The sequence below is a fragment of the Macaca nemestrina genome, chromosome 10, assembly GCF_043159975.1.
Source record: "Macaca nemestrina isolate mMacNem1 chromosome 10, mMacNem.hap1, whole genome shotgun sequence".
Lineage (NCBI taxonomy): Eukaryota > Metazoa > Chordata > Mammalia > Primates > Cercopithecidae > Macaca > Macaca nemestrina.
Window position 1 is genome coordinate 138621257 of NC_092134.1, and position 27344 is coordinate 138648600.

Here is a 27344-nt window from a genome sequence, read left to right on the forward strand (position 1 = left end):
GAATAAAACCTATCTTACTAGGCGAATATGAGGATTAAACAAAATAGTGCATGTAAAGCATTTAGCACAGTGCCTGGCAAACATTACAAGTACTTCACAAATAGTAACTAGTAACTATATGACACTTGGTAATAAAAATACCAAATTGTTCTTTAAAGGTGGGCAATATTTGTGGTCATTCTCAGATAGATATATGAACTCCAATAATTACAGTGATTCTTTACATTTAATAATAAATAGGACACTTTCATATATATTATGCTATTTTATGTTTCAGAGTTTTTCCCACATGCAGATGGTACAATTTATAAACATGTAAAAGTGTTCATATGCTTATCACAGCTAGTGTCCATCAAAGAATCTGTATTCACACAAAACGAATAAATTGCCCATACATATTAACTCCTGAATTATAAATCAGATTGTTAACTTAAATGATGTCAGTCCATTGGAAGCCCTTTGCATATCCAGATAGTGTTTGTGCAGCCTGGCAAAGTGATTAATTATGCACAATTTTCCCTGAATTTTCTCATTTTTTGGAAACTATACTTGTAATAAGATCTAAATAAAAACAGGTAAACCATAGAAAATAGCAATTAATATTAAAACAGGAAAAAATCTGATTCCGTTCATATGCTAACTCTTCTGTCTAGCTGATGACTGTCAGATCTGTTTTTCAATTTTTAAGTTCAGGAGTACACGTGCACGTATGTTGCATAGGTAAACTTGTGTCATGGGGGTAGTTGTACAGATTATTTCATCACCCAGGTATTAAGCCTAGTACCCATTACTTATTTTTCCCTGTCCTCTCCGTCCTCCCTACCTCTACTCTCCAAAAGGCCCCAGTGGGTGTTGTTCCCCTCTATGTGTCCATGTGTTCTCATCATTTAGCTCCCACTTATAAGTATCAACATGTGGTATTTGGTTTTCTGTTCATGAATCAACCTAAATGCCCATCAATGATCAACTGGATAAAGAAAATGTGGTACGTATACACCATGGAATACTATGCAGCCATTAAAAAAGAATGATATCATGTCCTTTACAGGGACATGGATGGAGCTGGAGGTCTGATAGCAGACTATCAGATCTTAAAGATTTATGTCATTAGAAGCAATATAATACACTAGCTGAGCGCATGGGCTGTGGAGTCAGACTGCCAGGGCTGGAATTTCTGCTCCATCAATGGTTAGCTGTATTATTTCAAATAAGTTACAAACTTAACCTCTCAGTTCTTCAATTTCCTCCTCTGTAAAATGAGGATAATAAGAGAGCTAAATCTCAGGTTTATTATGAAACTAATTAAATGAGATAATAGTCTTAAAATACTTGGAACAACGTCTGATACACAGTGAGTACTCCATAAATGGTTACTTTTATTGCCAAGATGGAGCAATCTTGAGAGGGCTGACGACATTTGTAACTGAACTTTGAGGTTGTCTTGAATATCCCATACCTTTACTTGGTTATAGTCAGATGAATCCTTGTCTATTTTTAAGGACACGTCCACGGATCCTGTCAGAGTGCTCAGCTGGCTCCGCAGAGACCTGGAGAAAAGTACAGCAGAGTTCCAAGATGTTAGGTTCAAACCCGGAGAATCATTTGGTGGGGAAACGTCCAACTCAGGAGACCCACACAAAGGTTTCTCTGTAGACTATTACAACACCACCAAGGGCACTCCGGAAAGATTGCATTTTGAGATGACTCACAAAGAGAATCCTTGCCAGGGCCCCAGGGCCCAACTTGGCAATGGGAGTTCAGTAGATGAAGTTTCCTTCTATGCTAACCGCCTCACGAATCTAGTCATAGCCATGGCCCGCAAAGAGATCAATGAGAAGATCGATGGCTCTGAAAACAAATGTGTCCATCAGTCATTGTACATGGGGAATGAACCCCCACCCACCAAAAGCCTCAGTAAGATAGCATCAGAGCTTGTGAATGAGACCGTCTCTGCCTGTTCCAGGAATGCTGCCCCAGACAAGGCTCCTGGCTCTGGAGACAGAGCCTCAGGATCATCACAAAGTCCCCCAAATTTGAAATACAAGTCCACTTTGAAGATCGAGGAGCGCGCCAAAGAAAGACAGGGTCCAGAGGACAAGCCTGCTTCTAAGAAGTCTTTCTTCTATAAGGAAGTGTTTGAATCTCGTAATGGAGATTATGCCAGAGAGAGTGGAAGGTTCTTTCCTCGGGAGAGAAAGAGGTTTCGAGGGCAGGAAAGGCCTGATGACTTTACAGCTTCTGTTAGTGAAGGGATCATGACCTATGCTAACAGTGTGGTATCTGATATGATGGTCTCCATCATGAAGACACTGAAGATCCAAGTGAAAGACACAACCCTTGCCACCATCCTACTGAAGAAGGTTCTGCTCAAGCATGCAAAAGATGTGGTCTCGGATCTCATCGACTCCTTCATGAGGAACCTCCACAGCATCACAGGGACCCTCATGACTGACACACAGTTTGTCTCGGCTGTGAAAAGAACTGTCTTCACTCACGGAAGCCAAAAGGCCGCAGATATCATGGATGCCATGCTAAGGAAGCTGTACAATGTCATGTTTGTCAAGAAAGTCCCTGAGCATGTCAGGAAAGCCCAAGACACGGCTGAGAGTTATTCCCTCATCTCCATGAAAGGAATGGGTGATCCTAAACACCGAAATGTGAACTTTGCCATGAAATCTGAAACTAAATTGAGAGAACAAATGTATTCTGAACCCAAATCAGAGGAGGAGACTTGCGCCAAAACTCTGGGTGAACACATTATCAAAGAGGGGCTGACCTTGTGGCATAAAAGTCAACAGAAAGAATGTAAATCTCTAGGTTTCCAGCATGCAGCATGTGAAGCTCCCAACACACAGTGTAAGCCTTCACCAGACATTTCCTTTGAGTACCCTGAAGATATTTGCAACCTCAGCCCTCCTCCATATCCCCCAGAGAAACCTGAGAATTTTATATGTGATTCAGACTCCTGGGCCAAGGACCTGATCGTATCTGCCCTACTTCTGATTCAATATCACCTGGCCCAGGGAGGAAGAAGGGATGCACAGAGCTTCCTTGAAGCTGCTGGCACCACCAACTTTCCTGCCAATGAGCCTCCTGTAGTTCCTGATGAATCCTGCCTGAAGTCTGCTCCCATTGTAGGTGACCAAGAACAAGCAGAAAAGAAGGACCTAAGGAGTGTTTTCTTCAATTTCATCCGGAACTTACTTAGTGAGACCATTTTCAAGCGTGACCAAAGCTCTGAACCCAAGGTGCCGGAACAGCCAGTTAAGGAAGATAGGAAGTTGTGTGACAGACCTTTAGCCCCGTCTCCCCCTAAACTATGTGAAGATGATGAGACCCCTGGTGCCCTTTCTGGGCTGACCAAGATGGTTGTCAGCCAGATAGATGGCCACATGAGTGGGCAGATGGTAGAACATCTGATGAACTCAGTGATGAAGCTATGTGTCATCATTGCTAAGTCCTGTGATTCTTCTTTGGCAGAGCTGGGAGATGACAAGTTGGGAGATGACAAGTCTGGAGATGCCAGTAGGCTAACTTCGGCCTTCCCAGATAGTTTATATGAGTGTTTGCCAGTCAAGGGCACAGGGTCAGCAGAAGCTCTCCTGCAGAATGCCTATCAAGCTATCCATAATGAAATGAGAGGTATATCAGGTCAGCCTCCTGAAGGGTGTGCAGCACCCAAGGTGATTGTCAGCAACCACAACCTAACGGATACAGTTCAGAACAAGCAACTCCAAGCCGTCCTTCAATGGGTAGCTGCCTCTGAGCTCAATGTCCCTATTTTGTACTTTGCTGGTGATGATGAAGGGATCCAGGAGAAGGTAAGAAACAAAGGCAGAGGAATTTGGAAGCTTTATTAAGAGTTAACTAGGGCTTTAAGTTCTGGTTTCTTTCTGAATGGGAAGATAGCCACAGGGAAGGTAAAATGGAAACAGTAGGATTTGAAGATCATGCCTCTTGGCAGAGATAATGGATAAAGAAAACTTAGATTTTGCCCAATACAAGGCATATCAAAGGGGAAAGGGGGGATAAATGATGTTTTTCTGTTTTCTGCATTTAGGAGTAGGAGTGTACAGATGAGGAACCTCCAAGAGACCTGGCGAAAGAATCAGATTAAGGTCTGGGCTCTAGGCTGAGCTTTGGATAGGACAGCATTGCTCAAAGGATGAGATGAAGCTGGAAAGTAGCCCTAGGATGTGTTAGGGAAGAGGCAGAGTCTGAATTTATGACCTTTTCAAACGTGCCGTTACTGTCTTAGCTGGTTGTCTAGGTGGTGTTGGGGATTTGAAAGGATTCAGTCGATAACACCCCTCTTCCCCCTACCCTAAGTTCTGAATCAGTTGACAAGTAAGACTAAAGCATAAGGCAGATGGGAAATCAACTTATCACTGTTATTACTGATAAAGGTAAACGTGCCTGATAAGTTCTTGTTCTCCATGCAAGGTGCCCAATAAGCATCAGAACTGCTCGCCAAAGGGAGGGCTTGAGTCTGGAGAACACGCACACTTACCCAAGATGCTGCTGCTTCATACTGAAGTGGGGGAAGTAAAAAGACCATCCCCACAACCTTCTCTTCTCTGTCTTCTCTGCCTTCTCGCTCGCTCTCGCTCTCTCTCTCTCTCTCTCTCTCTCTCTCTGTCTCATTTTCTCTTCCTCAGTGCTTTTCATTGTCTCCTCTTGATTGAGAAAAGTGGAACACCTGCTGTTAATCATTCAGTGGCAAAGGGTGGTACAAGAGGCTAGGATTATTTAGAAAAATTCATCATCATAGAAATCAAAAGATATAGAAAAAAAGGCTTTCTCTGCTTAATTCAGTGGTATTTACATGGTATTAGCAACGCTTGCAACTGGGTCGCTACGTTTATCTGATGACTGGAAAGACACACGATTACAGAGCATCCAGATTAGGCTATATCAAGCCTAAACAAGAAACTGTATGGTCTTTGACTTTGGTCTTAGCAAGACTACACTTGCTACTCAAAGTGTAGTCTGTGGACCTACAACATTGGCATCACCTGGAAGCTTTTTAGAAGGGCAGAATCTCACACATCCCTCCAGACCTACTGAATCAGAATCTTCATTTTAGCAAAATACCCAGGTGAGTTGTGTGCACATTCAAGTTAGGCTAGAAGACAATGTGAACTTCCAATATTAGATCTATTCCTAAGGGTCCTTGGCAAGCTCTGTCTCCATGCAGGGTTTCCAATCTGTAAAACAGACAACTACTTTATAGTATATAGCAATTAGCAGAGGTGGGGAGTGGGAGGCTATATTCTGAAGAGAATTTAAACTGATGAAAAAATCTAAAAATAAGCATAGCCTTCAGGTGTATAATGTGTCAGAAAGCCTTTTGTAGCCATCTTTGAAATCAAACCCATCATATATAACATACATAATACATTCTGGCTTTAGACTTTTTTTGAATTGGAATGTATTGTTTTAGATTATTTTAAATTGAAACATGTCTCTAAAATAGGACAGTAGACTTGCAGTCCCCCACTTTTATACACACCTCCCCCCACACACACACACCCCTTTGTCTACTCTAAAGATAAGGACAGTCATCTATTTTGTTGACTCCCTCTAAGAGTAGAAGGAACGAGAAGCAGCATGTTCAAACTTCAACTAATAAATAGATGCACTGAATATTAGTGTATTTTTACGAACAGGGATGACATAGACACCAAGGAAACTGCCTAAAAATGACTTTTTGAAAAGAGATTAATGTATGCAAATATTCTTATACTGATTCAGGTGATTGAACCTGCTGTCACTGGGATGTCTGTGAACCTAAAGTCTTTAAATACACTTGTATTTATTTTTGAATAAATAATATGTGTGCGTAGTTCAAAATTCAAAAGTACAAAAGGATACACAGTGAAAATTAAGGGTTTTCTCACTTGTGTGCTCCATCCTATTGCCGTTTGGATCAGTTTCTTATTTATCCTTCCAGAAACACACACACACACATACATACACGTAAAGTCGCAAATTATTTTTTTATATATATATCCTCTTCTGCAACATATAGAGCTGCCACATTCTTTTTAATGGTTTTATGTATTTTATAATATATGAAACCATTTCATATATATGTTTTATATATGTTTTATATATGTTTTATATATGTTACCACTCCCCTATGTATGGATATTTCAGTTGCCACTATTTTGCACTGTAAGCAATGCTACACTGAATATCCTTGAATATACATAATTTTGCACAGATTCAAATGTATTCACATGTGCTATACACCTAGGAAAGGAATTTCAAGGTCACTGAGAATATTATTTGTGTAATTTGATACATGTTTCCAAATTGCCTTCCATAGAGCTTGTACCAATTTACACACCTGTTAAAACAGTGTAAGAGGACTATTTCCTCACACTTAAACCAACAGTGCATGCTAAAATTTTAATTTGCTAAGTTGCTTTACTTTTTGTCTTATTAGGAATGAGGGTGAGTATCTTTGCATATATTTAAGACCATTTGAATTTCCTCTTCTGTGGATAAATTGGTCATAACTTCTGCCCATTTTTCTTTTTTTAACTTTTACGTTAGGTTCAGGGGTATATGTGCTTGTTTGTTATACAGGTAAACTCGTGTCACAGGGGTTTGTTGTACAGATTGTTTTGTCACCCAGGTACTAATCCTAGTACCGACCCAATAGTTATTTTTTTCTGATTGTCTTCTTGCTCCCACCCTCCACCCTCAAGTGTCTGTTGTTCCTCTCTTTGTGTCCGTGTGTTCTCATCATTTAACTCCCACTTCTGATAACATGCTGTATTTCGTTTTCTGTTCCTGAGTTAATTTGGCAATGGTAATGGCCTCCAGCTGCATCCATGTTCCTTCAAAGGAGATGGCCGTGCTCTTTTTTATGGCTGCATAATATTCCATGGTGTATATGTACCACATGTTCTTTATCCCATCTGCCATTAATGGGCATTTAGGTTAACTCCATGTCTTTGTTATTGTGAATACAGTGTTGCAATGAACATTCATGTGCATGTGTCTTTATGGTAAAACAATTTGTATTCCTTTGGGTATACACCCAGTAATGGGATTGCTGGGTTGAATGGTAGTTCTGTTTTTAGCTCTTTGAGGAATCGCCACACTGCTTTCCACAATGGTTAAACTAATTTACACTCCCACCAACAGTGTGTATGCGTTGCCTTTTCTCCACAACCTTGCCATTACTTTTAATAATAGCCATTCTAACTGGTGTGAGATAGTATCTCATTATGGTTTTGATTTGCATTTATCTAGTGACCAGTGATATTGAGCTTGTTTTTATATGCTTGTTGGCCACACATATTTCTTCTTTTAAAAAGAGTCTGTTTGTGTCCTTTGCCCACTTTTTAATGGGGTTGTTTTTTTCTTGTAAATTTGTTTCAGTTCCTTATAGATGCTGAACATTAGACCTTTGTCAGATGCATAGTTTGCAAATATTTCCTTCCATTATGTAGGTCGTCTGTTTACTCTATTAATAGTTTCAATTGCTGTGCAGAAGCTGTTAAAATTTAATTAGATCCCATTTGTCGATTTTTGCCCTTGTTGCCGTTGCTTTTGGTGTATTCATCATCATGAAATCTTTGCCAGTTCCTGTGTCCAGAATGGTATTGCCTAGGTTGTCTTCTAGGGTTTTTACAGTTTTTAGTCTTCCATTTAAGTCTTTAATCCATCTTGAGTTGAGTTTTGTACATGGTGTAAGGAAGGGGTCCAGTTTCAATCTTCTGTATATGGCTAGCCAGCTATCCCAGCACCTATTGAATAGGGAGTCCGTCCCCATTGCTTGTTTTGGTCAGCTTTGTCAAAGATCAGATGGTTGTAGTTATGTGGCCTTATTTTTGGGCTCTCTATTCTGTTCCGTTGGTCTGTATGTCTGTTTTTGTACCAGTACCGTGCTGTTTTGGTTACTGTGACCCCGTAGTAAAATTTGAAGTTGAGTAATGTGATGCCGCTAGCTTTGTTCTTTTCGCCTAGGATTGCCTTGGTTATTGGCAGGCTCTTTTTTGGTTCCATATGAATTTGAAAATAGTTTTTTCTAGTTCTATGAAGAATTTCACTGGTAGTTTAATAGGAATAGCCTTGAACGTTTAAGTTGCTTTGGGCAGTATGACCATTTTAACAATACTGACTTTTCCTGTCCATGTGCATGGAATATTTTTCTATTTGTTTGTGTCATTTCTGATTTCTTTGAGCAGTGTCTTGTAATTCTCATTGTAGAGATTTTCACCTCCCTGGTTAGCTGTATTCCTAGGTATTCTTTTTATGTTCTCCCCAACTTTTTATTGCATTGTAGGCCTTTTTCTTATTGATCTATAAGAGTTTTATATATTGCCAGGCGCGGTGGCTCACGCCTGTAATCCCAGCACTTTGGGAGGCCGAGGCAGGCGGATCACGAGGTCAGGAGATCGAGACCATCCTGGCTAACACAGTGAAACCCCGTCTCTACTAAAAATACAAAAAATTAGCCGGGTGCTGTGGCGGGCGCCTGTAGTCCCAGCTACTCAGGAGGCTGAGGCAGGAGAATGGCGTGAACCTGGGAGACAGAGCTTGCAGTGAGCCGAGATCGCGCCACTGCACTCCAGCCTGGGTGACAGAGCGAGACTCCATCTCAAAAAAAAAAAAAAAAGAGTTTTATATATTACAAGAAATCAACCTTTATGATACTAAATACAAATGTTTCCTTTGCCATTGGTCTTTGGATTGGTGTTTTGTTGTTGTTGTTGTTGTTGTTGTTGTTTGTTTCTGCCATACAAATGTCATCAAATATGAGACATTTTTCTTTTTGCTGGGTTTTATGTTATATTTTGGAAAACATTCTCTGCTTTATGATATTAGCAAAACTTTCTCGTTTTTTTTTCTAATACAGTCATGCATCGCTTAGTCATGGGGATATGTTCTGAGAAATGTGTCTTTAAGCGATTTCTTCATTGTGTGAGCATAATAGACTGTACTTACACAAACCCAGTTGGTATAGCCTACTGCATATCTAGCTTATATTGTATAGCCTGCTGGGGATATGTTCTGAGAACTGTGTCATTAAGCGATTTCCTCGTTGTGTGAACATAACAGACTGTACTTACACAAACCTAGCTGGTATAGCCTACTGCATATCTAGCTTATATTGTATAGCCTGTGGCTCCTAGGCTACACACCTATATACAGCATGTTACTGTACTGAATACTGTAAGCAATTGTAACACCACGGTATGTGTGGATCTAAACATATCTAAATATAGAAAAGGTACAGTAAAAATATGGTTTGAAAGATAAGTGGTGCATCTGTGCAGGTCACTTACCATGAATGGAGCTCACAGGACCGGAAGTTGCTCTGGATGAGTGAGTGACTGAGTGGTGCGTGAATGTGAAGGCCTAGGACATTACCATTCACTACTGTAGACTTCATAAACACTGTACATTTAGGCTACAATAAATATATTTTTAAATGTTTTTCTTTCTTCAATAATAAATTAACAGCTTACTATAACATTTTTATGTTACAAACTTTTAATATTTTTAACTTTTTGACTCTCTTGTAATAACACTTAGCTTAAAACACACATTGTACAGTTACACAAAAATATTTTCTTTCTTTATATTCTTTTTTATGAGTTTTTTTCTATTTCATTTTTTTTTTACTTTTTATTAAAAATGAAGATACAAACACACACATTGACCTAGGCCCACACAGGTCAGGATCATCAATATCATTGCCTTCCACTTCTGCATGTTCTCCCACTAGAAGGTCTTCAGGGTAAGTAACACTCATGGAGCTATTATGTCCTATGATGACGATGCCTTTGTCCTGAAGGACCTGCCTGAGGCTGTTTTACAATTAATTTTTTTAAGAAGTAGAAGGAGTAGACTAAAATAACACTAAAAGTATAGTATAGTGAATACAGAAATCAGTAACGTAGTCATTTATTTTCATTATGAAGTACCATCCACTATATGTAATAGTGTGTGCTAGACTTCTATATAACTGGCAGCATGGTAGGTTTGTTTATAGCAGCATCACCCCCAACAAGTGAGTAATGTGTTGTGCTATGTTACTGTAACTATGATATCACTGGAAAATAGGAGTTTTTCAGGTCCATTATAAGCATATGGAACCACCATCATATGTACAGTCTGTGGTTGACTGAAACATCATTATGCAGTGCGTGACTGTACTTTTATGATTTTTAAAATATATTTAAGACTCTAATACATTTTGAATTCATTTATATATAAAGTATGAAGTAAGGTTACAATCCCTTTTTTTTTTTTTTTTTAAAGACAGAGTCTCGCTTTGTCACCCAAGCTGGAGTGCAGTGGCGTGATCTCGGCTCACTGCAACCTCCATCCCCCAGGTTCAAGCGATTCTCCTGCCTCGGCCTCCGGAGTAGCTGGGATTACAGGCACGCTGTAATTTGTGTACTTTTAGTAGAGATAGGGTTTTGCCATCTTGGCCAGGCTGGTCTTGAGCTCCTGACCTCATGATCCACCTGCCTCAGCCTCCCAAAGTGCTGGGATTACAGGCGTGAGGTACCGCGTCTGGCCATAATCTCTTATTTTTTTCCTATTCTTTTTCTAAACTTTCTACTCTATGCCATTGAATTGTCCATCTACTCTTGTACCAATGGCATCCTGTTTTAATTACTGTAATTCTATAATATTTAATATCCGATAGGACTGGAGACTCTTTATTTCTCTGCCTCAGAATTTTCTAGGCTATTCTTGTTTACATTTCCCAGTTTTCATCCCCCATCCATGTGCAACCATTAACCTTTCCATCATTATAAATTTGCCTTTCCTTGACATTTTATGTAATGGAGCCATAAAGTGTGTGGTCTTTTACATCAGGCTCCTTACACTTAGTGTAAGGTTTTTGTGGTTCATCTGTGTTGTAGCATGTATCAGTAGTTTATTTCTTTTTATTGCTGAAGAGTACTTCATTATGTAGATATACTGCATTTGGTTTGTCCGTCTATCAGTTAATAGATATTTAGATGGTTTCCATTTTTGCTATTATGTGTAAGGCCACTATGAGCATGCACATACAAGCCTGTGTGGTTATGTTTTCATTTCTCTTGGGCAGATAATGAGGTGTGGAATTGCAGCATGTTACAGTAAGTGTCATTCAATAAATGTAATTTATTTCGTTCTGTCGCCCAGGCTGGAGTGCAGTGGCGTGATCTTAGCTCACTGCAAGCTCCGCCTCCCAGGTTCCCGCCATTCTCCTGCCTCAGCCTCCGAGTAGCTGGGACTACAGGCGCCCGCCACCTCGCCTGGCTAGTTTTTTTGTATTTTTTAGTAGAGACAGGGTTTCACCGTGTTAGCCAGGATGGTCTCGATCTCCTGACCTCGTGATCCGCCCGTCTCAGTCTCCCTAAGTGCTGGGATTACAGGCTTGAGCCACCGCGCCCGGCCTTTCCCCCCTCTCTTGCCTAGGCTGGAGTGCGGTGGCATAATCATAGTCACTGCAGCCTCCAACTCCCTAGGCTTAAGTGATCCTCCCACCTCAGCCTCCCGAGTAGCTGGGACTACAGGCACCCCCCACCACACCCAGTTAATTGTTGTACTTTTTTGTAGAGACAGGGTCTTGTCATGTTGCCCAGGCTGGTCTGGAACTCCAGGGCTCAAGTGATCTGAACACCTCGGCCTCCCAAAGTGCCAGGAAAACAGGCATGAGCCACCACACCCGACCGGTTAAGTGTAATTTCTTAAGAAATTGCCAAACTATTTCCTGAAGTGGCTGTAGCATTTTACATTTTCACCAGTAATTTACACAGGTTTCAGTTTCTCCACATGCTGGTCAGTATTATTCTTTCATTTATTGTAATAATTATAGTGGTATCTCATTGTGGATTTCGTTCGGCAAACATACATTAAAATGAAAAATATTGAGCACGTTATTCTACTGTGTGCTCATTAGCCATTCATATATATTCTTTTAGTGAGATATCTGTGCAATTCTTTCACCCATAATTTGGTTGGATTGTTTTCTTCTTGATTAGAATTATAAGAGCTCTTTTATATATGCCGGATACAAGTCCTGTATCTGATATATTTTTGCAAATATTTTCTCCCAGTTTGTGGCTTAACTTTTTATTTAATGGAGTCTTTTGAAGAGCAAAATGAAGTCTAATTAGATGACATCCAATTTATCATTTTTTACTTTTATGTCTTGTGATTTTAGTGTCCTAACAAATTTTTGCCTACCCAGTGGTTCTCAACCAGGAGCAATTTTGCCCCCCAGGGGACATTTGGCAATGTCTGGAGACGTATTTGGTTGTCACAACAGAGAAAGGGATTACCACTGGAGTCTAACAGGTAGAGGCCAAGGATACTGCTAAACCACATGCAATGAGCAAAATAGCCCCACAACAAACCCGGAAGGCCAGGAGTGCTGAGAGCTAGTAACCTTGACCTATGCAAGGCCATGAAGATTTTCTCCTTTTGTCTACTTGTTTGATAATTTTAGCTCTTATATTTAGGTCTATGATCTACTTTGAGTTAATTTTTGTGAGGTAGGAGTCCAAATTCAATATTTTGCATATAGATATGAAGGTTATCTTGGCACCATTTGTTGAAAAGACCACTGGGTATCTGGCCCCTCTGAATTATCCATCTCCTTTGTTGAAAAATCCTATTGACCATTAATGTTAGATTCGAGTCTTCTTTTGATTGGCATTTTCATGGTACATCTTTTCCTATAATTTTAACTTATTATATATGAAGTAAGGTTTTTGTAGGCAGCATACACTTGGGTTATATTTTTTGTCCATTCTGACATTTGATATGTTTAGACCATTTACATTTAGCCCAATTTATGGATATGTTTGGATTTAAGTTTACCATTTTGTTATTTGTTGCTTCTCTCTTTTTTCTCCTTGTTTTCCCTTTGCTGCCTTCTCTTGGACTATTTGAACATGTTTTAGTATTCCATTTTAATTTATCTATTGCATATTTGACTATATCTTTTTGTGTAGTTTTTTTAGTGGTTAATCTAGGGATTATAATATACATACCAACTTCTCAGAATCCATGTAGCATCAATAGTTTATCACTTAAGCTGGAATGTAGAAATATTACTACCATATAAGTTTCCTTTATCCTTCTCCCTTTATAGTTGAGTTGCTTTATGTATTTAATCTACATACTTTGAAAAAACCCTCAGTTACTTTTGCTTCCAACCTTAAAATATTTTTTTTTAAGACAGAATCTCACTCTGTTGCCCAGGCTGGAGTGCAGTGGCCTGATCTCGGCTCACTGCAACGTCCGCCTCCTGAGTTCAAGCAATTCTCTTGCCTCAGCCTCCCGAGTAGCTGGATTACAGGCACATGCCATAATGCCCAGCTATTTTTATATTTTTAGTAGAGACAGATTTTTGCCATGTTGGCCAGGCTGGTCTCAAACTCCTGACCTCAAGTGATCCTCCTGCCTCAGCCTCCCAAAGTGCTGGGATTACAGGCATGAGCCACTGCTCCTGACCCTTAAAACATATTTTAAAGAACTGAAGAGGATAGCCTACTATTTATACTGAAAGCTCGCTCTTCATTCATTCTTAATATTCCCAGTTTCCTTCTGGTATCATTGTCCTTCTCTCTGAAGAACTTCCTTTAGCAATTCTTTCAGAACACATTTTCTGGCAATGAATTCTCTCAGTTTTATTTAATCTGGCAATGTCTTTAGTTGACTTTCATTCTTGAGTTATAATTTCTGCTAGATATAGAATTCTAATTTGGCAAGTTATTTTCTCTTAGCAGTTAAAAGACGTGCCATTTTCTTCTGTCCTCTATGGTTTCTGATGAGAAATTGGCTGTCATTTGACTTGCAGTTCCCCTATAAATGGTTTTCCCTGGATGCTTTTAAGATTTTTTTCTTTTTCTTTAATTTTCAGTGATTTAGTTATGGTAGGTCTTGGAGTTAATTTCTTTGGGTTTGGGTTTGTTTTATTTTAGGTACCCTGAGCTTTTTGAATGTATAGGTTTAAAACTTTTTGGCAAATTAGGAATACTTTCATCCATTATTTCTTCAAATATGTTTTGCATCATCACTTTTCTCTTCTCCTTTGGTATTCTAATAACATAAATGTTAAAGCTTTTGGTATTGCCCACAAGTCCTTGGGCTCTGTTTATTTTTTAAATGTTTTTTGAAATAAGCTTAATCAATCTTGTACGTTGTTCAGCATGGATAATTTCTATTGATCTACCTTCAAGTTTACTGACTTTCCTCTCTCATTTACATTCTGCTATTTAGCCCACCTGATACATTTTTATTTTATATTTTGTAGGTAAATTTTAGTTCTAAAATTTCCATTTGGTTCTTCTATTTCAGTTTCTCACATGGATATTTATCTTTCTGAAGATGCTCTCAATATTTGGTCTGTTTATTTGCCTGCCCTTTGTCGTAAAAAGTCAAGAGCAAAATGAACAAAATAAAAATCTTATTACTTGAAAGTTTGTTGCCCTTAGGATTCCAGATAAATGACAGCATTGTATTTATATTAGAATGGTTGCTTAACTAACTTTTCTCATTTTGTACTTGAAAAAAGAGCTAAAGATAGGATCCAATACCTGCAATGAATTTTGGTTCTGCTAATTACTAGCAGTTAATTCTGACAAATCTCTGTACTTCTCTGGGAAACATTTTCGTGAGGGTTGAATTGTTCTCTGAGGTGCCTTTTTGCTCTAACATTTTAGGATTCTGTGGTCTATGGGGCATGGAAAGCAGCATCCACGTTTGTCCACTGGGTATTTTCCATCTGCCCTTTTGGTCTTAGGACAATGATGGAGACTTTTATGATATTAGGGTGAGCTTAGAACCTTAGAATTCTTAGAGAACAAGATCATGGGCAGGTGGATGTTAACATCTCTTCTCTAAACTAAGAATGATGTCACCAACCTCCTTCTGTTAAACAGGCCAACAAACTTTAACGTGTGTGTTGCAGTTTCCTGAGGTCTGCCTGGCCTCTCTGCTCTAGCCTTGGCAGGCTCCATCTGGCCTGCCATGAGATGCCGTGCCTCGCCACTAGTGTTTTCTTTCCTTTCACAGCTACTTCAGCTCTCAGCTGCTGCTGTGGACAAAGGATGCAGCGTGGGCGAGGTTCTGCAGTCGGTGCTGCGCTATGAGAAGGAGCGCCAGCTGAATGAGGCGGTGGGGAATGTCACACCCCTGCAGCTGCTGGACTGGCTGATGGTGAACCTGTGATCGGCAACCCCACTGCTTTCCCCTCTTCCGGCAGTGGGCCCGGCCCTTATCCCCGCCCTTCTTTCTCACTTCCACATCTCCCCCTCTACATCCTCACAGAGCCCTAACATTATCTTCATACCACTCTCATCAAAGTCATGTCACCTTATGCTAGTCACTGAATTTTGCAGATTTTCCTGTCCATGCGAGCAAGGACATAAAATTAAAAAATTACAATTAAAGGGCTCCACATGTTTTATTTCCTTGGGATCCAATGGTACAATCAGGTAAAGAAATCCGAGGAGTGAAAAAAATAACCAGATGAATGGTAAAGGTACAACAGAGCTGGACTGAGAGGCCCTGCTGAAGGTAACTCAGCCTGTCCCCTGTCTGTGTCACAATTTGCAGCTTCCATATTTAGACTATTCTCTTAAAATAAGCCACAGTTTATCAAGAATTCATTTTAACCTTTTATAACCATGAAAATCAGAAGATACTTTCTAATATTCAATCAAAATCATCCTGATTACAATGTTGAAGACTTGGCTTCTAATTCTCTGCAGAGCTGCAGAACAAATGTCCACCTCCAACTTCATCCATAGTTGAAGATCGTGTCAAGAATGCTCCCAAGGATCTGAGTTCTATCGCTGGTTTTGTGGTTTTCTGGCTATAGAAACTGGGATAAGTTACCTGTTCTAACACTGCTCTGACTTAATGTCCATATCGCCCCACTTAAGGAATATTTTCTATTCTTTTCCTGAATTTTCTGTGGAAATTTTCTATTCTTGACTCTTCTTTCCATTTAGAAACTTCTCCATTGGCTTCTAATTTTCTTTCTATATCTCTGGGTCTCTTGGGGGACCTCCTCAACTCTGGCAACTCCTTATATATTTATCTTTCCTAGGATTTTCTCTCAACCCTCTGCTATTCTAACTCAAGATCTTCCCTGGGAGATTACATCAAAACCCATTGCTTCAATGATCTGGTGTCCCCCTTCATAAAATATTATGCAACTATTAAAATGAAAACTATATTGGGGGAGGTTATTCCAAATGCCAAGTAAAAAAATTATTTTTATATATTCTATGTTTCTGATGTTATGATCTTAAGTTTCATGTAAAATTCTATCTGTCCTATGATAACCACATAAAAAAATCATGTATTTGTGTAGATGAGGATTAGAAAGGGAAGTAAGAAGACATACTTAGAGGTGGCATATGATAGATGAGTGAACATGTCCTGCTTGTTTACCCAGCTTCCCTTCCTTTGGGAAACCTTCCATCCCTTGCTCTAGTCTAAAGAAGCATCAGTCACAGCGCCTTCACCATCACTGTGGGCTTGGGACCCAGACTGGCCAAGCATCCCGGTCTCCCAGTCACAGTTTCTGTGTCACAATCATTTTGGAGACTCCCTCTTAGCAACGAAGCCGGTATCTTTTGACTGGATATTGGTGGTTAACTTCTGAGCAGGGCCTGTCATCAGGATGAAGTTAACCATAGAGAGAAACAAGGCTAATAGATGAAGAGGGAGTCTGAGCCCTACAACCTCATCTGAATTCCTGACTCCTGCTGTGACTGAAACTACATCTACCCTTTCTGATTCCCCAGTTATATAAGTCAATAAATGTCTTCGGCTGTTTAAACTACTTCTGAATTCAGCTTCTATCATTTTTCAAACAAAAATCTTGACATAGGTTGGCAGTCATGGGCAAGAAGAAAAAAAATTTTCTTTTGTGTAAGAGTTCCCTTAATGATGCTACAACATTGAGAGTTAAAAACTACCTGCCCCCTATACACACACAAACACATACGGAATGAATTTAAGTGCAAGGACATCCTTCCCCATCCCTCATAAGAGGAATCATGCCAATTGGCCATATTAATAGAGTTTTTTAAAAATAAACTTTTATGTATTTAAAAAAAACAGTCTGAAGTATTGTACAATATAAGTGCTGTCTTAATACAAATCACTGGTGGAAAGGAGCAGGACATACCCTCAGCAAAGGTCATACAATAGGGGGTAAAATGTTTGTGTTCTTGAGGGAGAAGTTTTTGCTCTGTCCCGGGGAGGTCGTGGACACCTCTGCCCCAACAGGTGCGTCTGACTTCTTGGGAGCTTCTACCAGTTGAGGCAGCTGAACAGTGTCAGCTCTGTGCTGGAGAGAGTCCTGCTGATCCCCTGAAGGCTGAACATGCTTCGTGGAGCCATCTTTTGTTTTCTCAGTAGTCTCATTGGTGATCTCATCTGCTAAAGGAGAGAGAAGACAGAAGGGAACAAGATTCAAGTGTGGGTTATATGTTAATTGTCCTTTAGGTTGTACATCACTTAGCGGAAACCATGACTGTGACGATACAAAACCAGTTCATTTGCAAAGCACATTCAACGTTCCAGACATTATTCTAAGCACTGTACGTTCACTAATTCATCTGATCATTTCAGCAACCCTGGAGAATAGGCATGATTCTCATTCTCATAAATGGAGATACTGAGCTACAGAGAGGTTAAGTCCACACCTGGTAAGTGGTAGAACCAGAATTTAATCCCCAGGTAACCTGACTCTTAGGACCATCTAGCTAACCACTAGACTATATTGCATATAAAAATTTGCATAATGCCATAATCTGGCACTGACAGAATTTCTAAAGGTAATTATAGGGCATAAAGGGGTGGACGCATTTAATGAAAAGGGGAGGAGGAGAAAGGAAATTGATTATAGAAGAAAGGAAATTGATTATAGGAGAAAAATGGAAAATCCTAACGAGGGGCAAAAAAGCTCCAGGCTAATGCCAAATTTCCCGGAAAAGGAAAATCCCAAAGGTAAGAAATAGCAGGATAGTCATGACGTAGCCACAAGAATTACCCCAGGGTGAGGTTACAGAAATTGACATGCAAATCCTTCAGAAATGCTTGGCTTCCTGGACCGTGGGAATAGGACCGGTTGACAGGCTGTACCTCTTTTGCTCGAGTGATGACAGCCTTGAACCTTGTCCTTCCTTGTCTCAGAAGGGAAAAAGGAACTGGATTTCCTCAGGGTCTGGGGCTTGGGCTGTGGCTTGAGGTTCCGAGACTGATGAATCCAAGCATGCTTGAGGGCCTGGTCCGGGGTCATGCGAAGAGAAGGTTCCCATCTGCACCCCAACAAAGCCCCGCATGGGTTATTATTTTACTTCCTTTTAATATATTAAAACATTTTTTAAACCCAATAAAGATTTTTATTTAAGCTATGTTGTTATCTCAAAGATATATCATCACAGAACAGAGATTATGGCATATAACTTAAAAGTACCTGGAAACAACTATTGGAAATAATCTTTCTAGAAGATGTGTATAACAAGCCAGGGAATATATATTACAGTCCAAGTCTTCCAGCATTCCTAGAAATTTCCTTATAAGAAATATTATTTTACAAAAGCTTAATCAATAGGATTTAGGGTTTACTAAGCTAACAATATTAAAAACGGAGATTTGAATTTCCAGACTACAGAACTGGGGCTTCAAAAATATCGCAAGGAGATTTACAGAATTCTAGAATATTAAGATTTGCAAGGACTTGGATATAATCCAATCAAACTTGTAATTCAGTAGCAGAATACATTGACCGAATTACCATCATGGAATCACCCCGCAATTTCTTGAGTAATTTCAGTGACAAGACATTAACTCACAGAACCATCTATTCCAATTTTGAAAAACTCTGATTCTTTAAAAGTTCTTGATTTTTATTGTGCCAAAACTGGTTTGCTTCCCAGTAACTTTTACCTAGGTCCTAATTCATCAACCCATTACCATCATACAAAATAACTAATCCTTTTATGGTTCAGTCCTTCAACCATCTGAAAATATTTACATTGCTACTAACTGATAATCATATGACACGGTTTTCACCATCTGGCCACCTTCCTGAAATAAGGACATTTTAGCAGTTGTCTAACTGGTGTCCATCATGGTGGGAATAGCTTCTGTAACTGCAGGGAAGACAGTATTAGCATTCTAGACTCATCAAGATCCTAAAACAGCTCAAACTCTCATTTCTGTGTCAAATGAACTGCTGTTAAACAACATCTCTCCTTTCCTGGACTTTTGGAGTTAGCCTACAACGTCTAGACACAGGGCTTTACATTTATGCCTATTGAACTTGGCTCAAAACTTGTAGTCTCTCATTCCAAAGATTTGCTGATTAGCAATATATATATAAGTTAACAGTCCCCATCAGCCCGACTGCCTCTTGCAAGTTATGAGTAATCCGTCCTTTGCACTAAAGAGAAAATAATGTCTTCCTTGGTGCTAAGCTGTGTTCTGGATGGTCGAGGTTTCTAGATAACGCATCTGTCTCAGCAGTTGGTTTCTGGGATTTGTTAAGGTAGGGGTAAAGATGGGGTACAGGATCCTTCTCTACCTTGATTATTCTGATGAGCGAATAGCATGACCCCCTACGAAGGGAATGCTTTCATCACTACCTCATGGTTCACCCTCTGAGCTACTACCGAAATTCCAGAGTGCACAGATGCCAGAAGAGTATTTTGTTAACACTACTCCATCCATCTGGAAGAATAAGAGACTGTAATGATATGGTCTTCTAAAAATACTAAATTATAGGACTGATGGAACTGGAAGGGAGCTTAGGAATACCCTATTGTATAGGAAAGAACACTGAGGCCCAGACAAAAGTGATGACTTGCCAAGTATCACATGGATAATCTACTCGCCACTCTGTGGAACTAGATTTACCTCTTTAATAGTCGTAAAATAATAAGAATAGCTAACGTTTTCTAAACACCTTTTAAACTGGGCACTGTACTGGGTACTATGACTTAAGTGCAGACCTAATTTCTAAGATTCAAAATATGCATATAGATTGTAAAAAGTTGTACATAATAAATGGTTTACAGCTCACCCTTCCCCTAATTCCCTAATATAAGAGGATTTGGGTACTAAATCATAGGGGATGGGGACAGGCCCTGAAACCAGTTTAAACTGGATGTGTATGCAAATCATTACAACAAGCACTCAGCAGGCTGGCTTCAGCTCACAGAGCAGAAGAAATTTAGGACTGGCCTACCACCTCACTGTCAGGCAGTGTGAGGCCAGGAAGATGACGAACTCTACCATCCACTGTGTATTCCTGGGCAGGCCTCTTAATCTCTTTGAATCCCAACCTCCATACATGTAAAACAGAACAAATCATCCGCCCTGACAACCACACAGTGGGGAGAGAGAGATGTCTGATGAGACAACAGATGTGGAAGCAATTTGTAGACTTTAAAGCTCTATTGTTAGCATTTCTCGTTACTTTCATAACTATCTCCCAGCCTTAGACTTTCAGCAGCGAACGTGTGTCAAAGTACAGCATTTTAGAGGAAACCCAGAGGCAGAGAGATCCCAACAAACTCACACCAAACACCTTCTGAGAAAGTCCAGGAAGCTGGTGTCATAGGTTTTCAGCACCATCGTGAGGTCCTTGGAGTCTGGGTATCTTTTCTTCCCCCTGTTGTTGGTTATATTTTTAGGAAAACCTTTGGAATCTGTAGAGATACAACATTCTGTCTTTAGTTTCAGGTGTAAATATTTACTGGTCACATCATGCTGCTTCTTAGAGTGGCCTCTGTAGCTCTTTTGCTCTCTGTCTTACACACTCGCCTCATGCCACACCCCAATAAACACACACACACACACAGTTTGAAATAACCATGTGTAGAATTACCCAAGGAATACAATTTACTTTAATAATTGATTTTTTCCTACTATTCAGTATGTTCTGAACTTCCTTCCCACTACTTCCTCTCCAAAGCAAAGAAATAATTTAAATGGTTTAACACCAAGATAAAATAATAATGCTACTGATAATAACAATGGTAAAGTAAATCTTAAGTGACAAGGTCCTGTGAAATTGTACAAAGATCCATTTCCTTTTGGATCATGGCCTCAGCCCTCCCACTTCATCCTACCTTGCCTTTTTACCAATGACCAAAGAAGAATCAAGCTCACAGTCTTATAAATAACAAAGCTCCTAAAGTCATGATCATGTAAGTGTTTTCTTGTACAAGCTTTTCTCACTCTGGCCCTCATTAATCATTCCCTCCATTCCCTTCCTACTGCCTGAGCCACCTAGGCCACCTAAGTATATTATCTTACCAACCTTGAGACAACACCATTTTGCTGCTAATTAACTAGGAGTTGCCAGGGGCTGAGGAGCTGTTGGCAGCCCAAACCTGGGAAAGGGAGTCAAGGACTGAACAACAGTGTTTCCCAAATTCATCTTGTCATGAGAATCACAAGGAGCTGTCATTAAAAACGTCGAATCCTGGGTCCTATCTCAATCTTCCCATAGCTTATAGAAGAGAATCATAGGAATTGGCTTTTCTGCCAAGTCCCCACATGATTCTTACATTTGGATAGAGTTTGGAAAACACTGACGGAGATGCAGTTCTCAGCAACATTCCTTCTTTCACAGGAAGCGAAGACATGGATGTTGCTGCCAAAATCCTGTCACCATCCTAGCGCCTAGTGCTAGTGGTTGAAATAAGGAACGCTATGAAGTGGGCGTGCCTATGTCTTTAGCACGTTCCTACGAAGGCGCTCTATGTTCCCCTCCTGCTAGTCCCTACCTGGATGCTATCTCATGAATTCAGTGTTCCAGGCTCAAGATGTATCTTCCCACAATGACTCTGCCTAATCTGAAAGGCTGAATTATTAAGTTGTGGGTAGAAAAAGTATATTTGGGATCCAAAGACCAGTTCCCTTGGTCCATGTGTAAGTTATACTGGGGAGCCAGCCAGATCCTCGGCCGACCGCCAGATTGCTTGTTTTAATGTGTGGGCACCATTCTATGGCAACCAGGACACTGCCCTGCTCAGAGGCAAGGTCTCCAAAGCTCCAGCCATGATACAAGGTGATGTTTCAAAGAATTAACCATTGGAATCAATGGCATGGAACCGACTAATCAGAATGGAAGACAGCCCTGGCACTGGAGTAGGATCATAGAGCACCTCTGCTTGCTTGGCCTTCAGCTGTTAGGTTTTTGGATCATGGAGAGTTTAAGGAGTCCTGGGAGAGGGCCAGGGAGCCTGCAGTTGTGGCAGGGCTCTGTACCATGTGGCTTTTTACCAAATGGTACAGAAATAGACAAATTACAACCCCCACATGGCTGAATCAGTTCATACTGGCCAGCATGACCCAAATCCTTTTATCCTAAAGGATCTCCCCACGACAGTGTTCTGGACCTTCCTACTGATGGGGCAAGTTGTGAACAGAAATTTGCATACACATTCAGAGGTTGCTCGCAGTTGAAAATCGGAGGTGGGAGGGCCAGGAATGTCTGGGATTGTATAGTCAGAGGGAGTCCATGAACCGACCTGATAACCATGGCTGGTGAGAAATGTCACTCCAGGTAGCATGGAGTCCCTGTCTATGGAGTTCCCTTTTCCTTCTCTTTGGCTTTGCTCCACTTTGCTGACCTTCAGGCCACTCTGGCTGTTTCTATCTGGGACTCTGAGCTTCCTGTGGTTCTTTAAAGGGATTTTAGGTCTGGGACTTGCTGCATCTTTTTGGTGCATGTGCATTGAAAGCCCTGCCTCAGTTGATGCCTTGTGGACCCATCCTTCCATCTTGTATAGGACCACTTAAATAGAAAGGCAGAGGATCATAAAAATCCAAAATTCTGGAAATTATGAGGAGAGGGGCAGCCAGGACTGTGGACGAAGTTTACTCCCAACAATCAGACAGATGACACATACATAACTACCAGCCACAACGCATCAAAGCAAAACTAAGTCCTTGCTTAACTGTTGCAATGAACCTGGCACAGTAGGGTCTGGAGGATAAGAAGAATTCTAGCAGGGGAAACAAGATTGCAGCAATGGAATTTTCCACTATTCTGGAAATGAGGCTTCTGCTCTTTGATTTCCCTGCACAGTGCATAGTGTGAGAGGGCAAGTTGCTTGGGAGAGTGGGGAGAACCTCCAGGAGAGGATGCAGTTACAATATTTTGAGGTTGCAGTATTTGCTGATAGCTCTTCTGAGCAGGGACCTGGCCATTCTCCTGCTCCTGAACATTTTTACTGTCAAGACCCCATTCGCACTGTGACTGCCCCATCCCATCTCCATCATGCTATCCGGTTTCCCTGCTCATTATCTTTTACTTCTCTGAAAGAAGCTCTTAATCACAGCCCTTTGGTATGTGGCCAGGGGAAAAGAATGAAATGAGCCTTAAGGTACAGTAGGTGTCTTCAAGGCCTGTGACACCTCATTAGACACACTAGACACACTTACCAAAGAACGTCTGTCTCCTGGAGGCCGTCTCAATGAAGCCGGCTGGCGGCAGACCCAGCACCTTAATAAGGATAATTGAATTGGTTCACTCTTTGTGGGATCACAGATTCAAAGGCTGAGGGGTGGGGCGTACTTTGGCCAAGCTTTGCCTTCTACAGATAAAGATCCAAAGCATTAAGTAATAACATCAGGTCAGTAGCAGAGCAAACCCAGAGCCTGAGCCTCTTAACTCCTGATCCAGGGCTGGTTTCATATCCTAAGAATCAACACTGGCCATGTTATTCTACACAAACATCAGCATCAACTAGGGGTGAGCCATCACTCTTGATAGCAGCCAGATGTCAAATAAACTAGTATACGTGCTGCCATGTCGGAATTAAAGAATGATATATCCCACCACGGAGCACTGGAAAGGGAGAAGAAAAGAAGATGAAAATCACCGGATGAGCATCAGACAATTACAGGACAAAATACCTTCTTGAAAAGAAAAGTGTAGCACCTACTTGTTCATCTTTTCCTACTGCAACTTGCAGGGGCACACAGAGATGAGGAAATTACAGTGTGGGTCACCTACCCTTGCGGCTCGGTTCCCAGTCATAATCCATGCATTATCCTGCTCTTCTGTTCCTCAGACCCTTTGACACTGAGGTCAAGAGGAAGCCGAGTCAGTTCTGGGGCTGTAAGAAAGTTGAAACATAGGCCCCATTCTCTTTGGTAATGGAAGCAGGAGCGGCCTGGGAATGCTTTATAAAATCATACATTATCAACCTTAGAAGCCATCTACTCTGCTCCCCTCATTTTATAGTCCAGAGCCGGGAAATGACTAGGCAAAAAGACAGAGCCAGGACTAAGACCCCAGGTTTAATGACTCGCAGGCCAGTTTTCATTCCACCGCAGCTATTTTTACCTAAGTTATTTTAATATTTTATTATTAGTTTCAATCATGAAATGAAATTATCTATGTTTAGTCATTCTCAAGGCTATGTGTGTTTCTCTATCTGTAACTTTGAGACAATCTGGAAAACAGAAATTTGGCAAAGATACAGATAGATACATAGATAGATAGATAGATAGATAGATAGATAGATAGATAGATAGACAGACATACATACATACATACATACATACATACATATAGACAGATAGCCAGCCAGCCAACCAGCCAGCTAGCGTGGTGTTTGCACACAAAATATCTTTGTTCACTGGGAAAATCCTTAAATGTAAAATTTTAAATTTTTAAGGTTATTTTTCTATTTTGTCTAATTTAGTTCCATAACAAGATGACTTTCAAGTGAAAGCATAATAGATATAATTAATAATCATATAAAGAGTCTTGGTAAAGCCTTGCTACAGGGAGATAGTCTTCCCAGAAAACTGTCATTTCCCATAATGAATGACTAATGCCTGAACAATACACATATTTTGAAGTCAAATAATTTCCAATTCTTGTTTTCAACATTTTAATCGGGGTGTCAGCTGACAGGTTGGTAAACATAATTTTAGACGACAGATCACCATTTGAGTCTTACATAGAACTCAAAAGGAGTCACCGAATTAGACGACATTAATTAGAACAGGCTTCCTCACTGGGTTCACATCTACACCACCAAGCAATTGGAATCACATTAATCCTGAGCCCTGGCATTCTAGCAAGAAGCATTATTCACCCATGGGTATAGGCATTAACTGGAAAAAGAAATTTTTTTTCTTCTGAAAGAAATTTTTTTCTTTCAGCCGGGTGCGGTGGCTCACGCCTGTAATCCCAGCACTTTGGGAGGCCGAGGCAGGCGAATCACAAGGTCAGGAGATCGAGACCACGGTGAAACCCTGTCTCTACTAAAAATACAAAAAATGAGCCGGGCGAGGTGGTGGGCGCCTGTAGTCCCAGCTACTCGGGAGGCTGGGGCAGGAGAATGGCGTGAACCCAGGAGGCGGAGCTTGCAGTGAGCCAGGATCGCGCCACCGCACTCCAGCTTGGCCGACAGAGCAAGACTCCGTCTCAAAAAAAAAAAAAAAAACCAGCTCTATTCATTTTTCTAAGAGCTGTACACCCAATAAGATTTCATATTTTATTTTCAATCATTATCAAAATTTGCACACCAGATATATTTTAATGGTAACTTACCAAAAAGAAATTTTTACACATGAAGCTTATGGTATCAGGAAACGTTTAAAGCTATAATGATTGACAGAAGTTTCTAAACATAAACGTATATTAAATGAGAATAAAATTCCGTGGAGGAAGTAGAAGAAAGAGTAGAAACAAAAAGCAAAAAAGAACAAAGTAAAACAAATGCACAACTCTTGAGAACTTGTTCACATCCTTTCAGAGGGATTTTAATGGGTGTCATGTCAGCCTGGCTTTGTATTCTTTTCGATATTTTTGAAAGAGTGGTGTAACAGTTTTATTTTAAAACGTCACTATTTACAATATGATGGAAATGACATCCTCTGCAACTATTTAAAGTTATGATAAAAATGTTAGATGTCGACTTGACAAGTACAAGGGAGTACACAATGTCAAAACTACTTTTAGGAAGTACCCACAACACAAAGGATGCAGGCCATGGCCCTGGGAGAGTCTGATGCAGCCCAGTGCCTGAGGGCCAAGCCCATGGTCTCCGTGGGAGCCGACCGCCAGCCCTCCCCGTACCTCCATGATGCAGGCCAGCTGCTCCACCTCATTCTCCCCGGGGAACAGGGGGTAGCCCGTGTACAACTCTGCCATGATGCAGCCCAGGCTCCACATGTCAATGGCCATGTCGTACGGGTGGCCCAGGATCACTTCTGGGGATCGGTAGAACCGGCTTTGGATGTACGTGTATACTGCGGAGGCAAAGTGAGAAAAACCAGATGGCAAAACCTTCCTACTCTCCAGAATGTTCTCCCCCAGGACACCTTCTCAGTTCGACTGCGCCCCCGCTGGCGGGGAAAGGGAAGTGCAGCTGGCCAGCACTCAGAACTCTCATTACACATAACAGCATCAAATCCCACAGCAATCTGATTCTCAAGGAGGTGTTACTGTCCCTGCTTTATTGATAACGAACTCCAACATTATTAGGCATTGTTGTAGGAAAGTGAATTTCAGTCAGCCAAGTTTATGACAAACAAACAAAACATAAGACTAAGTTTTCAAACTGTCAGATTAATTTGGGGTAGACGGCTTCTGAGCCTTGTGACTTGGCAAGGGAAGAGGCATATCAAGTTAGAAAGGGAGCGTGCAAAGTGTATATTCAATATAGTATGTGCACTTGTTGTAGAGAAAGAAAAATCTCAACGGATGAGGATGAACAGACTGAAGTCGAAGAAATGGAACACGGTAGTTATTTCCACATCACTGGGGTTGCTGGTTACCTGGGGAGGAGCAGGGATTCTGTAACCACTTTTCTGTTGTTTAAATTGGTTATTGTCAGAACATAATTCTGTGATTTGAAACAAAATAGAGATTTAATAAAAATAATGTTTATATCCTGCCTGCTTCCCAAATGTATTTGTGGTACTTTGCAAAGTACATATGCACAGAGTATTTTAGAACACGGATTTAATGGTATTTACTACATTATGTTTAGTATGTACCAGGCACAATTCCAAGTACTTTTATAGATAAGCCCTTTCAACTCTTACATTAATTCTGTGAAGCAAGTAGTATTATTGCCTCCAATTTAAAGAAGAGAAAACTGAGGCATACAGAGGTTAAAATGTCAAGGTTACTCAGCTATAACTGACAGAGCTGGGATTTGAGAGTAGGCAGTCCAGTTCTAGTATCAATACTAGATACTGCCTCACAGTTAAAATAAAGATAAAAAAAGAAGTCAGAAAATATGCAAAGGGGGAAATGACTGCTAGAAATCAAGGATAAAATAATTACAAATTCAGCTCTGAGCATCTTGGCAGCC

The 27344-nt window shown here is 40.5% G+C and overlaps 2 protein-coding genes across 24 annotated transcripts in view; one reads left to right on the plus strand and one right to left on the minus strand.

Annotated features, from left to right (window-relative positions):
- Positions 1-15422, plus strand: part of LOC105484159 (A-kinase anchoring protein 3) — a 40641-nt gene extending 25219 nt beyond the window's left edge. For all 4 annotated transcript variants that reach the window (XM_011745518.3, XM_011745517.3, XM_011745523.3 and 1 more), the window contains 2 exons: positions 1500-3821; positions 15046-15422. In XM_011745518.3, coding sequence (XP_011743820.2) covers positions 1500-3821; positions 15046-15201 — 2478 coding nt within the window. In that variant the 3' untranslated portion in view covers positions 15202-15422. The remainder of the gene's footprint in view (positions 1-1499; positions 3822-15045) is intronic.
- A 1640-nt stretch (positions 15423-17062) lies between these two features.
- The window catches only part of LOC105484155 (dual specificity tyrosine phosphorylation regulated kinase 4), a 53322-nt gene continuing 43040 nt past the window's right edge, over positions 17063-27344 (minus strand). For 16 of the 20 annotated variants that reach the window (XM_071072344.1, XM_071072338.1, XM_071072332.1 and 13 more), the window contains 5 exons: positions 26102-26274; positions 23449-23509; positions 20573-20702; positions 18133-18308; positions 17063-17427 (listed from right to left, as the gene is read on the minus strand). In XM_071072344.1, coding sequence (XP_070928445.1) covers positions 17186-17427; positions 18133-18308; positions 20573-20702; positions 23449-23509; positions 26102-26274 — 782 coding nt within the window. In that variant the 3' untranslated portion in view covers positions 17063-17185. The remainder of the gene's footprint in view (positions 17428-18132; positions 18309-20572; positions 20703-23448; positions 23510-26101; positions 26275-27344) is intronic. The other 4 variants (XM_071072333.1, XM_071072336.1, XM_071072343.1 and 1 more) reach the window with 2 other exon arrangements.